At 38.2% G+C, this 19,017-nt stretch overlaps 1 protein-coding gene and 1 long non-coding RNA gene across 6 annotated transcripts in view; one reads left to right on the forward strand and one right to left on the reverse strand.

The window, feature by feature from the left end:
- The window catches only part of NTN4 (netrin 4), a 127,431-nt gene that overhangs the window by 61,483 nt on the left and 46,931 nt on the right, over positions 1-19,017 (forward strand). For all 5 annotated transcript variants that reach the window (XR_009689819.1, XM_061125613.1, XM_061125614.1 and 2 more), the window contains 2 exons: positions 8,388-8,514; positions 10,668-10,856. Coding sequence is in view for 4 of the 5 variants with exons in the window: in XM_061125613.1 (XP_060981596.1) it covers positions 8,388-8,514; positions 10,668-10,856 (316 nt within the window). In the remaining variant the exon portion in view is untranslated. The remainder of the gene's footprint in view (positions 1-8,387; positions 8,515-10,667; positions 10,857-19,017) is intronic.
- The window catches only part of LOC133044055 (uncharacterized), a 131,623-nt gene that overhangs the window by 1,054 nt on the left and 111,552 nt on the right, over positions 1-19,017 (reverse strand). The gene's annotated exons all lie outside the window — the stretch shown is intronic.

Genomic DNA, 19,017 nt, shown 5'->3' on the forward strand with positions numbered 1-19,017 from the left:
TTCTTTAGGCAACTCTGAGTACAATTCTAGGATTGAGAACAGATGGTTATAATCCCTGCTGATATGTTTGCTGCTAATAATTTAAGGATTTACGCGTTCGGAGCTTAAGTCCCTTGTTGTAGGGAGCTCTTGAACCTAAAACAATATTCAGGGGCTAAAGGAATGAGTCCTGATAGGAAGAATTTCAGGCAACAGCCTGACTGGGAAGTCTCCTGTGGCTGATTTTCATTCTTTCATCATAATTGTTTCTGCTCTATACCTATCTATTTTATTGCTCATGCTTTCTTACAAGACCTGTTTTCTCTAGTGTTCAAGTATAGACCAAAGAATAGACTGTAGAGCTTTTCCACTGCTTACCATCCTGCAATATATATATTATTGGGCAAGGGTTTGAAATATTCAGTCTTCAACTTATTTTACTCTGTTCTGACACTATGTTTCAAGCCTCCTTTTACCAAACTCAATTATTGTGCTACATATTCGCCATAGAACTCCCACTTCTGTTAAACTGAAATATGCATACCTTTAATAGGGGTAGAGAAAGATTTTATTTGTTAATGAAAAGACGTGTTTTCCTCACAGTGCTTTCTATTCAAAGGTTTTGCTGGAGCATTGTTGTGCCTGTTTTTGTCCTGCTTAAGAGGAGCAGGTTCTAGCAGGCTAGTCCGTTATTAGAATTTATCTCTTTTCATACATAAGAAGTTCATTCATTTGGAAGCTAATCCTTTTCCCTAAAAGGGACATACTGTCTCTTTAGAAATTAAATCAGTTTTTTTCCTTTACATCTTGTCTAAAGTTGCTGCAAAGCATTGTTCCACTTTTGTAAATCATTTATCAGAGCTAAATGAAGGTCTGTGAATTGCCATAGCTGCCTTTAAGTGGACAATTTTCTTAGGATCATAGAATAGGCACTGTTTGTATTCTCTTTTCACAAACATTTTTTAAGGTTCCAATGATGGTATGAAAGGATATTCATTTTCCATTGAAATTCAAAGTTGAATGGTAAAGAAAGAAAATAAAATCATATCTATGTAAACAATAATGGCACAGGAGCTCAAGGAAAGTACCCAGTTGATGAAATTCAAGAATTTCTGAATACTTGGCTGTAAAATCTCTTTTCCCCACTAACTTTCATTATAAATTTTAGTAGGACTTGAACAATAGTTGGTTCTTTCTTTCTTGGAGAGCAGCTGGGAAGCAAATTTTATCAGACATTCATAAAAGAATTTGGTTAATTTGAGTCTTCTAAAGCTTTAACCATATTTATTATTTGCTTTGGTATTTGTGGAAAAAATTTGTGGATTATTTGTGGATGATGAAATATACCTTTATTTGGAAGGCAGGTGCTAGAATAACAGTCTGTGATTCCTTTTCTCATAAGCAATGAGGAAAATGCAGTACAGAACGAGGAAAACAGTAGGAGAAAAATCAGAAAGAATGAAACTTATGTTAGTTTTGGTATAGTCATTATCGACATATGCAAATCCATCTTCAGAGACTTAACATTTACTTTTTCATTTCTGCCATATCAGGTAGTGCCTGCTAAAAAGGAGAGATATTCTCCTAACTCTCCCTTATTTGACTTTCCATCATTTGGAAACACTCTTGGTGAAATGGTAGTAGGACCCTGCCATATGACATTTAAGGCTTATTTGGTAGCTCAGAAAGGATTATGGGTAGTTGCCTCCAACCAGGCAGCATTCACAATACGCAGAGGCAGCCTTAGAATCATAGAACCTAAAAAAAAAAAAAGAGAATCATAGAACCTTAAGACTAGAAGGACCTTAAAGTTTGTCAAAGCCAATCTTCCATTTAATGTTTAAATATTCTACACTATCTTGATACACGATTGTCCAACTCTTATGTTTAACATTGCCAATGGCCAGATTCTTACAACCTCCTGCCATGGCCAATTTCCTCAAGTCTACATTTGCTGGCTACTAGAGGGCTTTCTGTCCCCAAAGAACAATTAAAAATGAGCTTTTCTAAGCAAGATGTGTATCTTACAATGACAAATTTGAAAGATAATAATTTCCTCATTTTGTTCCCACATAGATTCTTATAGCCATACATATGAAGGAGCAGTATTTTCTCTTCCGTGTCTGTTTACCTCTAATATATCATATTTGTCACCAAAGTACACAGGTATTCATGAACAAGCTATTTTAGTAATAATCCCTTAAATTTCTTATTCAAAGTTTGTATAATTCCCTCCCTGTATGGGATATAGTAAGAAACTTTTGACATTAACAGAGAAATGTACTGTCAGTATAATGGAGGGGTTTATGAAATTCATAGAATATCCAAAATGCCAAGGTATAACTCTTGTATAATTAGGGTTTGTAGATTTGTTGTTAAAGTTGATTTCTTATTTCCCAGTTACACAGCCAGACACCACTCTTCTTCAACTAAGCCTTAAATACATAATCCCATATTCCTGCTCTTTATCTAGTTTATGTTTGTGTACCAAACAAGGGCTTTGTTTAACTTGTTGCTAAAGTTTCCTTTTTCTGTTTTTTTCCCCCCAATGCAGACCTAGTTTCACTTGCACATTTTTCACAAGCATCAAATAGTGGGTGATCTTTCAAGCTTGAACAGTAACAGTTGTATCGCTGAGAAAGGATTTCTTGTTTCAAATGGTCTAGGTAATGATTTACAACTATTTTTAGTAATTCTCAAAATGACAGTTCCTTGACTTTTTCTGTGTGCAGAAATATTTGCTAGGCTGGCATCTTTCAGACCCTGGGAGGTTCATCCCAATCCTTGCATGTGGGTGCAAGAAAGTGCTCTAAGATTCTTACTCCAGAGGGAACTGACCGGTCCACATCATCTTGTGATGCACGTGAATGTTTGATGAGGTTCCCTAAGTGCCTTTGGTTTCCTGAGTCCTGGAATTTGTGGACCAGGACTAACCTGAGTTGTGTGAAATTACATATAGGCCTTGGGCATTCCAAGACCAAACCTGATAAACTGACTTATAATGATAGTTTAGTTCCTCTAAAGAAAAGTAGCAATAATTTGCAGCAGTGCTGGAGGTATATATATATATATATTTATATACACACACACACACAAACATATATATATATATGCTGGATATATATATATATATATATATATAATGAATCATATATATATATATGTATATAAAACTGATTCATTTTACTGTGTATAACTGATTATATATATAACTGATATAACATATATATATATATCTGTATACTGTATATAACTGTATATATATACACAGTTACTGTACACTGTATATAACTATTTATATATACCTGTATACTGTATATAAATACTATATGTAACTGATATATATATATATATATATATATACCTATATATAACTGATTCATTTTGAAACACAATGTTGTAAATCAACTATACTCCAGTAAAAAGTTTTTAGTTTAAAAAATAAAATGACACAAATGAACTTATGTATGAAACAGAAACAGACTCACAGACATAGAGAACAGACTTGTGGATGCCAAGAGGGTATGAGGGAGGGAAGGAGTGAGAGTTTGGGGCTAGCAGATACAAGCTATTCTATATAGGATGGATAAACCACAAGCTACTTCATAGCACTGGGCACTATATTCATGGTCCTGTGATAAATCATAATGGAACAGAGTATGAAAAAGAAGGTGTATATATATATATGCATAACTGAACTACTTTGCTGTATAGCACAAAGTAATACAACATTGTAAATCAACTATATTTCAATTAAGAAAAAGAATCTTACCTTGTGGAAGTTATTTGATAGAATTTCCTTTTTTTTCATGATGATAAGAATGTTGAATTTAAAAGATTTAATAAAAAGCATTGGACTGGAGTATTTCTACCAGAATATATGAAAAATTAGATACTCAGGAGCTAGGATGAAAACACCTCATTCTTACAGAGTAGTGAATATTGAATTCCTGCAGCTCTCTAAATATAAGTGCAAAGTTGTCTTTAGCTCTTACCTGGATGTGTGAATAGTTATGTATAGTAAACTCTTAACAACTCCATGGGACTTTATGTATAAACAAGTCCTAGCTTTGTTGTATAAACAAGTCTTTTCACAAAGAAAAGCCCAAGAAAAAAGGTAACTATAATTCCCCTCATGCTTGGGCATTCCAAGAACAAAACCAGTACATTGAATCTATAATATTAGCTGAGTTTCTATAAAGAAAATCAACAAAAATTTTTGTAGCATATTGTACTCTGAGTCAATTCTACCATTAAAAAAATCTATATCCTAGCTAATCGCTAAGAACTAAAAGGACAGCTATAGTTCATTTTCATTAAGCACAAAAACCTTAGTTTATAATACATAGAAACTAAATTTAGCAAGATGGCTCCTTAGGTCTCATGTGATTCATTCACAAGTAGCCTGTGGACCTCTGAGCCCTGAATAATTCCTGCACTTGAATTTTATATGTGCATAAAGGTCCACAGTGGTCACCTAACACACTTGGATGATGCACATGCGATTCCCAGAGTGCCTCTACAGTGGAGCCGAGGAAATGCATTCCAAGAGAAGGAGAAGAAAAAGGAGATCTTGGGTAGACAACACGACTTTCTCAAGTGCCGAGTTAGGTCGAGCAGTAGTACCGCCGTGTATTGGTTGTAGCTATTTCCACATTTGTTGAACCCTAAGATTTATTTGGTCTAGTGGTTATCCCTACTCTCTTCAGTTTAAGTCTGAGTTTGGCAATAAGGAGTTCATGATCTGAGCCATAGTCAGCTTCCGGTCTTGTTTTTGCTGACTATATAGAGCCTCTCCATCTTTGGCTGCAAAGAATATAATCAATCTGATTTCGGTATTGACCATCTGGTGATGTCCATGTGTAGAGTCTTCTCTTGGGTTGTTGGAAGAGGGTGTTTGCTATGACCAGTGCGTTTTCTTGGCAAAACTCTATTAGCCTTTGCCCAGCTTCATTCCGAACTCCAGGGCCAAATTTGCCTGTTCCTCCAGGTGTTTCTTGACTTCCTACTTTGCATTCCAGTCCCCTATAATGAAAAGAACATTTTTTTTGGGTGTTACTTCTAAAAGGTCTTGTAGGTCTTCATAGAACCGTTCAACTTCAGCTTCTTCAGCATTACTGGTTGGGGCATAGGCTTGGATTACTGTGATACTGAATGGTTTGCCTTGGAAACGAACAGAGATCATTCTGTCATTTTTGAGATTGCATCCAAGTACTGCATTTTGGACTCTTTTGTTGACTATGATGGCTACTCCATTTCTTCTAAGGGATTCCTGCCCAGAGTAGTAGATATAATGGTCATCTGAGTTAAATTCACCCATTCCAGTCCATTTTAGTTCACTGATTCCTAGAATGTCGACATTCGCTCTTGCCATCTCCTGTTTGACCACTTCCAATTTGCCTTGATTCATGGACCTAACATTCCAGGTTCCTATGCAATATTGCTCTTTACAGCATTGGGCCTTAAGGAGATGGGAATACCAAACCACCTGACCTGCCTCTTGAGAAACCTGTATGCAAGTCAGGAAGCAACAGTTAGAACTAGACATGGAACAACAGACTGGTTCCAAATAGGAAAAGGAGTATGTCAAAGCTGTATATTGTCATCCTGCTTATTTAACTTATATGCAGAGTACATCATGAGAAACGCTGGGCTGGAAGAAGCACAAGCTGGAATCAAGATTGCCAGGAGAAATTTCAATAACCTCAGATATGCAGATGACACCACCCTTATGGCAGAAAGTGAAGAGGAACTAAAGAGCCTCTTGATGAAAGTGAAAGAGAAGAGTGAAAAAGTTGGCTTAAAGCTCAACATTCAGAAAACTAAGATCATGGCATCTGGTCCCATCACCTCATGGGAAATAGATGGGGAGACAGTGGAAACAGTGTCAGACTTTATTTTTTTGGGCTCCAAACTCACTGCAGATGGTGATTGCAGCCATGAAATTAGAAGACACTTACTCCTTGGAAGGAAAGTTATGGCCAACCTAGATAGCATATTAAAAAACAGAGACATTACTTTGCCAACAAACGTCCGTCTGGTCAAGGCTATGGTTTTTCCAGTGGTCATGTATGGATGTGAGTTGGACTGTGAAGAAAGCTGAGCGCAGAAGAATTGATGCTTTTGAACTGTGGTGTTGGAGAAGACTCTTGAGAGTCACTTGGACTGCAAGGAGATCCAACCAGTCCATCCTGAAGGAGGTAAGTCCTGGGTGTTCATTGGAAGGACTGATGCTGAAGCTGAAACTCCAATACTTTGGCCACCTGATGTGAAGAGCTGACTCATTGGAAAAGACCCTGATGCTGGGAGGGATTGGGGGCAGGAGGAAAAGGGGATGCCAGAGGATGAGATGGCTGGATGGAATCACTGACTCGATGGGCATGAGTTTGAGTAAACTCCGGGAGTTTGTGATGGATAGGGAGGCCTGGCGTGCTGCAATTCATGGGGTCGCAAAGAGTTGGAAACGACTGAGCGACTGAACGGAACTGAAGATTTATTTTATTTCTGGACAGTCTAAATATGTCTCATTTTTAGTAGTTCCTTTATCATCGCAGTCAGAATATTTCAGATGTACTGAAATAAACTTTGTTCATAGGTTTTCCCTAACCTCCTAGAACCATAGGTTAGTTAATTTTGTTTCCTCTTCCTGGGAAGTCTCTTCCCTTCTGCCTGTCAGAAATGCTGCCCAACTTCAACGCCCATCTCTAAAACAGGTCTCTCTCATAAAGTCCTCAGTCACTGTTAATCTCCGGTGATTTCTGCATCTTTTAAATCCCAACATAATTTTCTTTCTTTGGTATTTATTTATTGTCTTGTTTATGCATAATTTTTTCTAGGTAAATCTTTTTTATCCAGCTACATTGTACTGTGCTTGAAGACAGAAATCATGTTTTGTAACGCTTTGTGTATCAAACATTGCCTATTATAGCAACTTCCTCTAGTAGATATTCATTAAATAATTGTAAATGGTTGATATAACTTATTATCTCTGCATTGATTTATCTTTTATACTGTTTCTCAAGAAAAAACAAGCAACACTTAATAGATCCAAGTTTGGGACTCTGTCTCTGAGCTACTTCAAAAAACGTTCGTTTGTACAGTCATGACATCATGTGTCAATAAATTCATTTTGGTACTGGAATTCATGGCAAACTTAGTTATCAGGAAGTATTCCAGATGATTCCAAATACTAATTTTTAGAAATTATTGGTGAGATAATAAAAAAATATTAAAATTCTCATAAAATGCTCAGATCCCAAATAATTCTGTTAGGGGAAGCACACTGATTGAAACGTTCCACCCTGGCCAGGCCCCATAGTAACCACTTGCATAAGTTGTTTTATGACAGGAGGTCCTGCTAAGGAACACAGAACTAATAAGCCTCCACCAACTGGAAGAGTTCGGGAAAGGTCAAAAGGAGACACCACATGTCCAACCACCTCCCAGAATCCTTCTCTCTGGCATCCATCTTGGCTGAACAAGGCATGCACCACCAGGAAGGACTCTGAGTCAGAATGATTGGCTAAAGACAACCCGGAAACTAATCCCATCACCATAAGACTGCAAGCCATGAGACAGAGCTGTTCTTCTGGGTTCCCTAACCCTCCTGCTCTCCACCCGGGTACCTTACCCAATGAAATCTCTTCCTTTGTCAGCACATGTGTCTCCTCAGACAATTCATTTCCGAGTGTTAGACAAGAGACCAGTTTTGGGTCCTGGAAGGGGTCCCCCTTCCTGCAACAATTCCACTAAAATGTTTCTCCTTGTGAGAAATACTATTTTAAAAACCCTCAGCTACTCTGAATTATGGGATTAAAAGAAAATGCCCAGTAATTATGACAAAATGTCTTCAATGCCTTAAAAATATACAGATGATGACTGTTCAACTTTACTTCTAGAAAACACATTTCAAATAAATGAAGATGTACACAATAGCTACAAGGATATTAATTATAAAATTAAAATATACTGTTTAAAATATTTAAAAGCCTAAATAACCAAAAATAGATGGTCAAATAAACTATATATTGTACAAGGAAATAATTAAAATGGGTGTTGTACGAAAACATTTAATGACATGGAAAGATCTAAATTTTCTGTATTGAAGATGTATTACTTTTGTGTAAAGAATAAAAAAAATTTGAAGTATTAAAAATTAAATAAATGCCTAGCAATTATCTCAGAATTGCTTATTTGGGTCATGTATCCTGCTGTCAAGAAAATATATATTTTGTAGTTTTTTGAATTAACAGCAAAGACAAACCAAAGAAGGTCTCTCTCATCTTGATGACTAACGTCTTCAAGTGAATGAATGTCATGTGGCTATAGCCAATCAACGAGATGAGGCTGTGGGAAGAATGTTCTTTCCTAGCACTGTTTGTGCTCTTAGCTCTTACTTTTCTTTGCAGGTCCATGGAAAGTGTATGTGTAAGCACAACACAGCAGGCACCCACTGCCAACACTGTGCACCTTTATATAACGACCGCCCCTGGGAGGCAGCTGATGGAAAAACAGGGTCTCCAAATGAGTGCAGAAGTAAGTACAAAGTCCACGGACTCAAAAGCCTTCTTTGTTAAGTAAACCTCTGTAGACTTCTCATTTGTTGTCTTGAGAAACACAATATTAAGTGGTAGGTGACAGATGCTAACAAATGTAGCCCATATCACTGCCCACTGTGACTTCAGCCATTGGAAACAATTACTGCTTGCAAAGTCGCTGATATGACTGTTTTGCCAAGAATGTGTTGCTCATTTGCTGGGACTCTGTTGAACCTGAGAACCCGTCTTGAGAGTTTGACATAATAAAAACATGGCCAGAGACAGAGCAACTGAGGTTTAGAGTTCACAGATACTGAATTATAATAATGAAAATAGGTATCTTGAATTCAGTTCTCAAAACAACCCTATAAAGTAGGTGGTGTTAATCCCATATTAGAGATCAGTAAACTGAGGTCCAATAAAATTTTAAGTATCTTGCCAAAATTAGTAAATGACAGAGTCAGGACTTGATCCCTAGTTTTCAGACTCCAAATTAAATACTTTTTTTCTGGAATACCATAATGCCTGTCTCTTCACTTATACTTTTAAAAACAAATTAGATTTGAAACTATGCCAGTTCACCAAGAATGAGACTAACACTGTCATAGCTAACCTTGGGTTTGAGGTTTGAGGTTAGATAGAAGAGTAAAAAATATGGCAATGTGAACCATTTTTTTCTTTGGAAGCATACATGTAATAGAAATATACACACACAGAGAAATGCACGTGCCCATAGCAGTGTTTACACTAACAAACTTCAATTCTACTAGGGTTTAAAGGCAAATACAGTGGGTAAAATTGTGAGAAGTCTCTTCCCATATGTAGTTTGGAATCATAACTGATTTATTTTAGTTTCACGGAAATGTACAGGATTTCCTCTAAGCACAAATCTTAAATTATCTTATGGTATGCTTTTTAAAGACTATGAATCTGGTCAAAATATCATAACACATCAAGGAAACAATGAAAAACAATAGCAAAAACATTTTCAAATACAGCTGACCTCCAGGAAAAAGTCCAGATCCTTATTCTAAATCAATCAAGAGAATCTAAAGAATTTCTCCCAAATTCCTAGAGTGCCATTATGGCCCTTTCCACAGAAACCAGCTGCATATCTAAATACATATAGAACACAGAGACTTGTCTCTTGGTGCTACTGACTATAATCTTAGAAATGACTCTGAGAATCTGTTACATAAGAAACTTTACAAGCCTCTCCCATAAGAAAATTAAGGTCTCTTTAGGGGACCACGTCATACTCACCAGTACAATAACTGAAGAATAGTACTTCATGAAAGGCAAATCAATCTATCTGCCAAGTTACTAACCCCTGTACACCAGAAGTTTCCTTCTAGGTTTGAAGGAAGGTGGGAGGGAGAGAAGGATGAAAGAGAAGGAAGGAAGAAAGGAAAGAAACTACTGAGGGCCAGAAGAAACAGGGTGAATAGGGATGGGGAGACTAGAGTTCTTAATATATAAACCTTCTTACACTGTTTTGATTCCTGTATTGTGAAAAGGTATACTATTCAAAAAACTAAAATTTAAAACAATGAAGTACAGTTGATTTACAATGTTGTGTTAATTCCTGCAGAGTGATTCAATTATACATACATAGGGCTTCCCAGGTGGCATTAGTGGTCAAGAACTCTGCCAGTGCATAAGAGAAACAGGTTTGATCCCTGTGTTGGGGAGATCCCCTGGAGGAGGGAATGGCAACCCATCCCAGTATTCTTACCTGGGGAATCCCATGGACAGAGGAACCTGGCGGGCTACAGTCTTTGAGGGACGAAAGAGTCGGACTTCACACATACACACACACCACGCATGTATTCTTTTTTCCATATTCTTTTCCATTATGGCTTATTACAGTTTACTGAATGTAGTTCCCTGTGCTATTACAGTAGCACCTCATTGTTTCTCCATTCTGTATGTAATAGTTTGTGTCTGCTCACCGCAAACCCCCGTCTATCCTTTCTCCATCCTCACACCCCCTTGGCGACCACAAGTCTGTTTTCCACTTATGAATCTGAAAAAACTAATTTTTTAAAAAAATTAACAGTCAGCTTACCCTACTCGCAACTGCCTGAACGCTAGAGAAACTGTCATTTTACTTCTAATTCTTTGTTTTCCTCTGATCCTTCTTTCCCCCAGCCTGCAAGTGCAATGGGCATGCTGACGCCTGTCACTTTGACATTAGTGTGTGGGAGGCGTCAGGGAATCGTAGTGGTGGTGTCTGCAATGACTGTCAACACAACACAGAAGGTCAGCACTGCCAGCGGTGTAAGCCGGGCTTCTACCGGGACCTCCGAAGACCTTTCTCTGCCCCCGATGCTTGCAAATGTAAGTAAACTCATGTTTATGGGGGAAGAGTTTGATTTTTACAAGAGAGATGACACTCCATCCTTTATTTGCTCACCCAAGGGAGAGAGGTCATGAAATTCTCAGACAGTCCACTCATACACACCAATTAACTTCATTGATAAGGGGTAAAAATTGTCAGGTGGGCACAGCACAATAGTCATAAAAACAATCTCCTTACTCACTCTCCATGAAGTAAAATTGTCTCCTATAGCACCATATTTTGGAAAACAAGATGACTAATAACAGAGAAAAAAGAGGGATGAAGAGGAAGCTATATTTAAGATTATCTTCAGCTCAGTTCAGTTGGTCAGTCATGTCCAACTCTTTGCGACCCCATGAACTGCAGCATGCCAGGTTTCCCTGTCCATTACCAACTCCCAGAGCTTGCTCAAACTTCTGTCCATCAACTTGGTGATGCCATCCAACCATCTCATCCTCTGTCTTCCCCTTCTCCTTCTGTCTTCAATCTTTCCCAGCATCAGGGTCTTTTCCAATGAGTCAGCTCTTCTCACTAGGTGGCCAAAGTATTGGAGTTTCAGCTTCAGCATCAGTCCCTCCAATGAACATTCAGGACTGATTTCCTTTAGGATTGACTAATTTGATCTCCTTGCAGTCCAAGGGACTCTCAAGAGGCTTCTCCACCACCACAGTTCAGAAGCATTAATTCTTTGGCGCTCAGATTATCTTAAGACCAAATATATGAGTAGGACACAGACAATAATGGACTCAAACTGATGAAATAAAGAGTGGTTATCTGCACTTGGGTCATTCTTGTTTTCATCTCTGCAGTGAACTTGGACATCTGAAAAATGACAGGTTTTGGTTCCACTGTGAATGCAGTCTATTTGACTCTGCTCTAAGGTACCATGATATCATAAATGAATTTAGAACATAACAATAATTCCTTACATTCCCCCAAAATACTAAACTATTAAAGAATGGGTTCTGCTTTTTGTTGGCATAAATCCAATAAGAGGTTTTTTTTCAAAGAAAGAGTATAATTTTCAAAGATCTGCCCAGTTAATGAGACATTCTCTGAAACATGACTATGAAGGATGTAGACAGAGCTTAAGTAAAAGTCCAGTGTGGATGAATAGTTCCTCTAACTACATGAGCATTTACATGTTTGTTGACTCAGAGATGATTAGATCACAGAAACCACTCAAGACTGTTAATGGAGATGAATGATCATGCCCTTCCTTTTCCCACTAAGGACTCTACGTTCTAGGTCAAAAAACAGAGACAGGAAAAGAACAATACAATGGGAAACAATCATTTAAAATCTTGAGTTTGTTTTTAATTTAAAGGAAAAATTCTGTTGCTCTTGAAGAAACAGTTTTGACATAAGGCAGGAGATATTTACATGAAATATGAGTGGGCTTACTTGTTACAGGCTTTTTCTCTTAGATAATGAAGGTAGAACGTGGAACAGCTCACTTCCAACACTGAGCCCCAAATTTTGATTTACATCACAATATTTCTCCAAGAATTGTTTTACTCCTGCTTCTTTCTGTACTCAGTTCAGTTCAGTTCAGTTCAGTCACTCAGTCATGTCCGACTCTTTGTTACCCCATGGACTGCAGCTCGCCAGGCTTCCCTGTCCCTCACCAACTCCTGGAGTTTACTGAAATTCATGTCCCTTGAGTCGGTGATGCCAACCATCTCATCCTCTGTTGTCCCCTTCTCCTCCTGCCTTCAGTCTTTCCCAGCATTAGGGTCTTTTCCAATGAGTTGGCTCTTCACATCAGGTGGCCGAAGTATTGGAGTTTCAGCTTCAGCATCAGTTCTTCCAATGAATATGCAGGACTGATTTCCTTTAGGATGGACTGGTTTGATCTCCTTGCAGTCCAAGGGACTCTCAAGAGTCTTCTCCAACACCACAGTTCAAAAGCATCAATTCTTTGGTGCTCAGCTTTCTTTACAGTCCAACTCTCACATCCATCCATGACTACTGGAAAAACTGTAGCCTTGACTAGACGGACCTTTGTTGGTTTATTTGACCTGAGGCCAAGCTGTGGTGGAGGCAATGAAAAGGTCCCATGCACGCACTGCTATACTCAATGCCCTGAACCCTGCAGCAGGCCACCGCCGACTCATGCCTCCACCAGAGACTCCTGGACACTTATGGGCAAGTCTGGGTTAGTCTCTTGTGGGGTCACTGCTCCTTTCTCCTGGGTCCATGCAAAATTCTGTTTGTGCCCTTCGAGTGTCTGTTTCCCCAGTCCTGTGTAAGTTCTAGCGACTCTATGGTGGGTTAATGGCAACCTCCTCCAAAAGGGCTTATGCCATACCCAGCTCTACTGCATCCAGAGCCCCTGTCCCTGCAGCAATCCACTGCTGACCTGTACCTCCTCAGGAGACATCTAAACACAGTTCTGTCTCAGTCTCTGTGGGGTCTCTGGGTCCTGGTGCATACAAGGCATGTTTGAGCCCTCTGAGTGTCTCTGGCTGGTATAGGATTTGATTCTAAATGCTATTTCTGTACTCAAACTTTCATTTATTTTGTTTGGAGGATAATTGCTTAACGACATTGTGTTGGTTTCTGCTGTAATATAGTGAATTAGCTGTAAGTATACACATATACTTGAGCCTCCCTTCTACATCCCCCAACCATCAGACTTTCATTTTAGTAGGATTCAAACAGATGTAGAATAGAGACTTACCTGCCCCTACAGTTGTGTATGTAGCCCAATGCCAGTTGTTGACGGTCTTTGGATGCCAATGTCTTTCTACTCACAAGGCTGTAATGAGAACTTTATAACCTAAAATATGTGGGGTTTAGCAGGTTGCTTGTTGTATAGTAAGTCCTGAAGAAATGAAAAACTAGTATAAATTGTTGTCGTATAAGATCTACTCTTTATTGACTAAAAATACCTTATATCAAAAATAATTACTTCTTTAAAATCCATAGTACCTTAGGGACTAACATGTAGTTTCCTTAACTCTGTGTGCTCACTGAAGGGTCTGCTTATGAAATTTTTCAGTCTAGAACATATTTAGCTCTAACACCATTTTGTATAGGATATATTTAAGTAGATATGTGTATGGGGTATTTCACATCTTCAGACCACTAGTAAAAATGTCTAAAAGTAAGAATGTATGGACTAACAAGCAGATAAAACAGGAAATTAGTTTACTGCCTTGCATGGCAATGGGCAACATTTTCAGAAAGATACTGTTATAGGGATTGCATTGAATATGTAGATTGCTTTGGGTAGTATAGTCATTTTCACAATATTGATTCTTCCCATCCCAAAACACGGTATATCTCTCCTTCTGTGTCATCTTTGGTTTCTTTCACCAGTGTCTTATAGTTTTCTGAGTACAGGTCCTTTACTTCTTTAGGTAGGTTTATTCCTTGGTATTTTATTCTTTCTGATACAATTGTAAATGAGATTGTTTCCTTAGTTTGTCTTTGTGATCTTTTACTGTTAGTGTGTAGGAATGCAAAAGATTTCTGTGCATTAATTTTGTAACCTGCAACTTTACCAAATTCATTAATTAGCTCTAGTAGTTTTCTGGTAGTAACTTTAGGATTTTCTATGTATAGTATCATGCTATCTGCAAACAGTGACATTTTTACTTATTTTTCAATTTGTATAGCTTTTTGCACTATTGGTGGAATGTAAATTGATACAGTCACTATGAAGCACATTATGAAGATTCCTTAAAAAACTAAACATAGAACTACCATATGACCCAGCAGTTCTACTCCTGGGAATGTGCCCAAAGAAAACCATAATTCAAAAAGACATGGGCATCCTCATGTTCACTGCAGCACTATTCATAATAGCCAGGATATGGAAACAACCCAAACATCTACCAACAGAGGAATGGATAAAGGAGATGAGGTACATATATACAATGAAATGTTACTCAGTCATCAGAAGGAATGAAATTGGGTCATTTGGAGAGATGTGGATGGATCTAGAGACTGTCATATAGAGTGAAGTCAGTCAGTCAGAGAAAAGCAGATATTTTATATTAACACATATATGTGGAATCTAGAAAAATGGTATAGATGATCTTATTTGCAAAGCAGAAATAGAGACATAGATATAGAGAACAAATGTATGGATTCCAAAGGGGGAAGAGGGTGGGATGAACTGGGAGGCTGGGACAGACATATATACACTGTTAATACTATATATAAAACACATAAATAATGAGACCATTTTATAGCACAGGGAACGCTACCCAGTGCTCTGTGGTGGCCTACATGGGGAGGAAGTCCAAAACCAGAGGGGTTCTGTATATGTACAGCTGATCCACTTTGCTGTACAGCGGAACTCACACAACACTGTAAAGCAACTATGCTCCAATAAAAACTAATAAAAATAAATAAAATTAATAAATGAAGTATATAGTATATATGTTAGAAGATGGTAAGTGCTATTAATAATATCACCAAAGAAGTATAAATCAAACAAGAAGGATCTGAGGTGCCAGGGGTTTGGAATGAGAAGAGGAGTGACAAGATGCAGTATTATTTTTCACTTTCATTATTTAAGAAATAATTGGCATATAGCACTATATGAGTTTAAGATGTACAGCATAATCATTTGGTATATGTATAATTGTGAAATGATCCCACAGTAAGTTTAGTTAACGTCTATCACCTCACATAATTATAATTTTTTCCTTATGATGAAAACTTTTATAATCTACTCTCTTAGCAACTTTCACGTATACAGTATGGTATTAACTGTAGTTATGCTGTATATTATATCCCCAAAACTTATTTATCTTATAACTGGAAGTTTGTTGTTGTTGCTTTTTTTTTTACCATCTTCACCTATTTTGCCCCAGCAACCCCTCATTCCCCACCTCTAGAAACCACTAATCTGTTCTCTACTCCTGTAAGTTTGGTTTTTTAGCTTCTCACTGATATAAGTGAGAACATAGACAAGATGCAGTATTGAATGAGGATAGGCCTCATCACTAAGAAGGTGAGACTTGAGCAACGAACGGAAGATAGTAAAAAAGTTGGCCGAATATTTAAATGCAGAAGAAAATCTAAGTAGATGGAATACCCAGAGTGAATGTCCTCAGACAGGAAGGTGCTTAATGTGTCAAAATGCAAACAAGGAGGTCAGTGTGGCTGCATCAGAATGGGATTTGGGGGGAAGCAGGCGATGAGACCAGAAGTATGAGGCAAATAATGTGGGCCTGTAGGCCACTGAAAGCACATCAGCTTTTACTTGGAGTGAAATGATGAACCAGCACAGATATTTGAACAGAAAAGTGGTATAATATGACTTACTTTCCAAAGATTCTTTCTTGTGTTGAACAAAGGCAGCTCAATTCAAGTTTAGTTGCAGTCAACAAGCAAACCAGTGATTCTCAAAATGTCTGGTTCCTGGACCATCAGCATCATCTGGGGATGTGTTAGGAATGTAAGTTCTCAGACTGCAACCCAAGCCAGCTGCATCAGATTTTTGGGGTGGAGGCCAGAAATCTGAATTTTACAAGCCTGCCAGGTGATTCTGACGCAAGCAGTTTGAGAAACACTGGTCTAGATGAAGACTCTGCAAATTTTACTTACATTGATTAAAACAAACCCAGTTTCTAATATCTAACTAACATTTAAGCATCTACTCTGATCCCCCGGAGAAGGAAATGGTGGCTCACTCCAGTACTCTTGCCTGGAAAATCCCATGAACCGTGGAGCCTGGTGGGCTACCGTCCATGGGGTCACAAAGAGTCAGACATGACTGAATGACTTCACTTTCACTTTCACGGTTCTAGTATGGCTTCCCAGGTGGCTCAGTGGTTAAGAATCCATCTGTCAATGTAAGAGACACAGGAGACACGGGTTTGATTCCTGGGTTGGGAAGATTCTCCTGGAGTAGGAAATAGCAACCCACTCCAGTATTCTTGCCTGGAAAATTCCATGGACGTAGGAGCCTGGTGGACTACAGTCCATGGCATCGCAAAGGATCAGACACGACTGAATGAGCATGCATGCACATGTTCTGGTATAGCAAATGGCTAGTCACTTTCATTAGAGTAACGAGCAGAATATTTGTAAGAAGAGAGAAAGAAAACTTTGAAACATTGATTAGGACTAGATTTTAGAGGGCCTTGTATGCTAGCCTAAAAATTTTGGGTATTAATTTTCTAGGGTACTGGGAGCCATTGCAGTGATTAATCTGGAAAGTTTCATATATTGGAAATATATTTTACTAATATGATGTTCAGATTAATTGAAAAGCACTGCATATTTTAAATTGCATTTTACTTTACTAGTCATACTTTAAATTCTTCAGCTTTTCAAAACTGTAAGATGAGTAACTGTATAAAAGATTGAAACAGAGATAATTTTTTTTTAATGTCTAAGTCTTACTGCATAGAGTCGGACACAACTGAGCGACTGAACTGAACTGAAGTCTTGCCAATAAAAAGAGAAATAGAAAAGGCTTATTGGCCAACTTGGAGCCAAAATAAACACCTTTTGTTTTGTTACTGTTCTGTGTTCAAGCTACTCCTCATATTCTTACAAAATGTAAAAAGGTTGTGCCAGCTCTAGCTCTTTAAATACTAGAGGGCTCATGGTTTCAGAGTTTTATAAAGAGATCATGAAAGAGAAGATTATTTAAAAAGTTATCCCACTACTTATATAGCTCTTCTGGGGACCTTTGCCGAAAAGGCTTTATAGGTTTTGGTCTCCAAGTTACAGTTCTATAAAAACGTCAGCAAAATGTGAGAATGTAGCTAAGACTAACAAAACACATAACTTTTTATTTTTTAGTCCATGAAAATGTATATAGAGACAATATTTTCCATAATATACTGTTTGATTTCCAAGGTCAATAGACTTGAAGCAAAATTAGAACATTTTAAAAACTTTCCCTTTCATTCAACAAATTCTTATTGAGTATTACTGTGTGCTAAGTGCACTCATTACTAAGAATTATAACAGTGAGCAAGAGAGACAGTCTTTTTTTTTTTTTTGGAGACACAGTCTTTTCACAGAGCTTATGTGTGCATAAATATATATGTATGTATGTGTGTGTGTGTGTGTATAGGCAACTAGTGATATATATGTGTGTGTTAAATCACACCAGTGTGACCAGTACTGTTTAGAGTATACAGGAGAGATCATGGGAGGGGCAATGAACAAGAGTTGATTTTTCAACTTAAGATCTAAGACCTGAAGTTTAATAGGAATCAATATAACATGAATAAAGGATATTCCCATCAGTGAGAACAACCAGTGCTGAAAAGGAACAGAAGGAAGAAAGACTATAGCATATTCAAAGAACTGGAAAAATTTTAGAATACTTCAGTTCAGTTCAGTTCAGTCGCTCAGTCGTGTCCGACTCTGTGACCCCATGAACCGCAGCATGCCAGGCCTCCCTGTCCATCACCAACTCCCAGAGTTCACCCAAACCCATGTCCATTGAGTCAGTGATGCCATCCATCTCATCCTCTGTCGTCCCCTTCTCCTTCTGCCCTCAATCTTTCCCAGCATCAGGGTCTTTTCCAATGAGTCAGCTCTTCACATCAGGTGGCCAAAGTATTGGAGTTTCAGCTTCAGCATCAGTCCTTCCAATGAACACCCAGGACTGATCTCCTTTAGGATGGACTGGTTGGATCTCCTTGCAGTCCAAGGGGCTCACAAGAGTCTTCTCCAACACCACAGTTCAAAAGCATTGATTCTTCGGTGCTCAGCTTTCTTTATAGTCCAACTCTCACATCCATACATGACCACTGGAAAAACCATAGCCTTGACTACATGGACCTTACAGAGGGAAAAAAAGAGGGGGAGCACGGCAGAGGAGCATGAGGATGAGAGAAGAGAAGTAGAGAAGATGGGTGGTTGGCTGGAGGTGCCCTCATCTTGGATGCTTCCATCAGTGGGATGGTGTGGGTTGAACTATCCATAAGCAGGTGATAGTCAATAAGTACCATTTAATATAATTACCGGACCCTACCAATGGATATTTATAGGCAATGTCAAAGTGTCAGAAGACTAAAGGTACCAAAGCTATTTCAATGAAACTTCCATGAACAGCACAGTAATGACATTCCAGAACAAAACAAAACATTGTAAGATAATTGTAACACATTTTTCTGGATTAGTTTCTGAACCCCTTAAATTATCATAGTATTCCCTTACATCTGGAGTCCTGAATGA

This window comes from Dama dama, chromosome 22 (genome assembly GCF_033118175.1).
Source record: "Dama dama isolate Ldn47 chromosome 22, ASM3311817v1, whole genome shotgun sequence".
In the NCBI taxonomy this organism is placed as follows: Eukaryota; Metazoa; Chordata; class Mammalia; order Artiodactyla; family Cervidae; genus Dama; species Dama dama.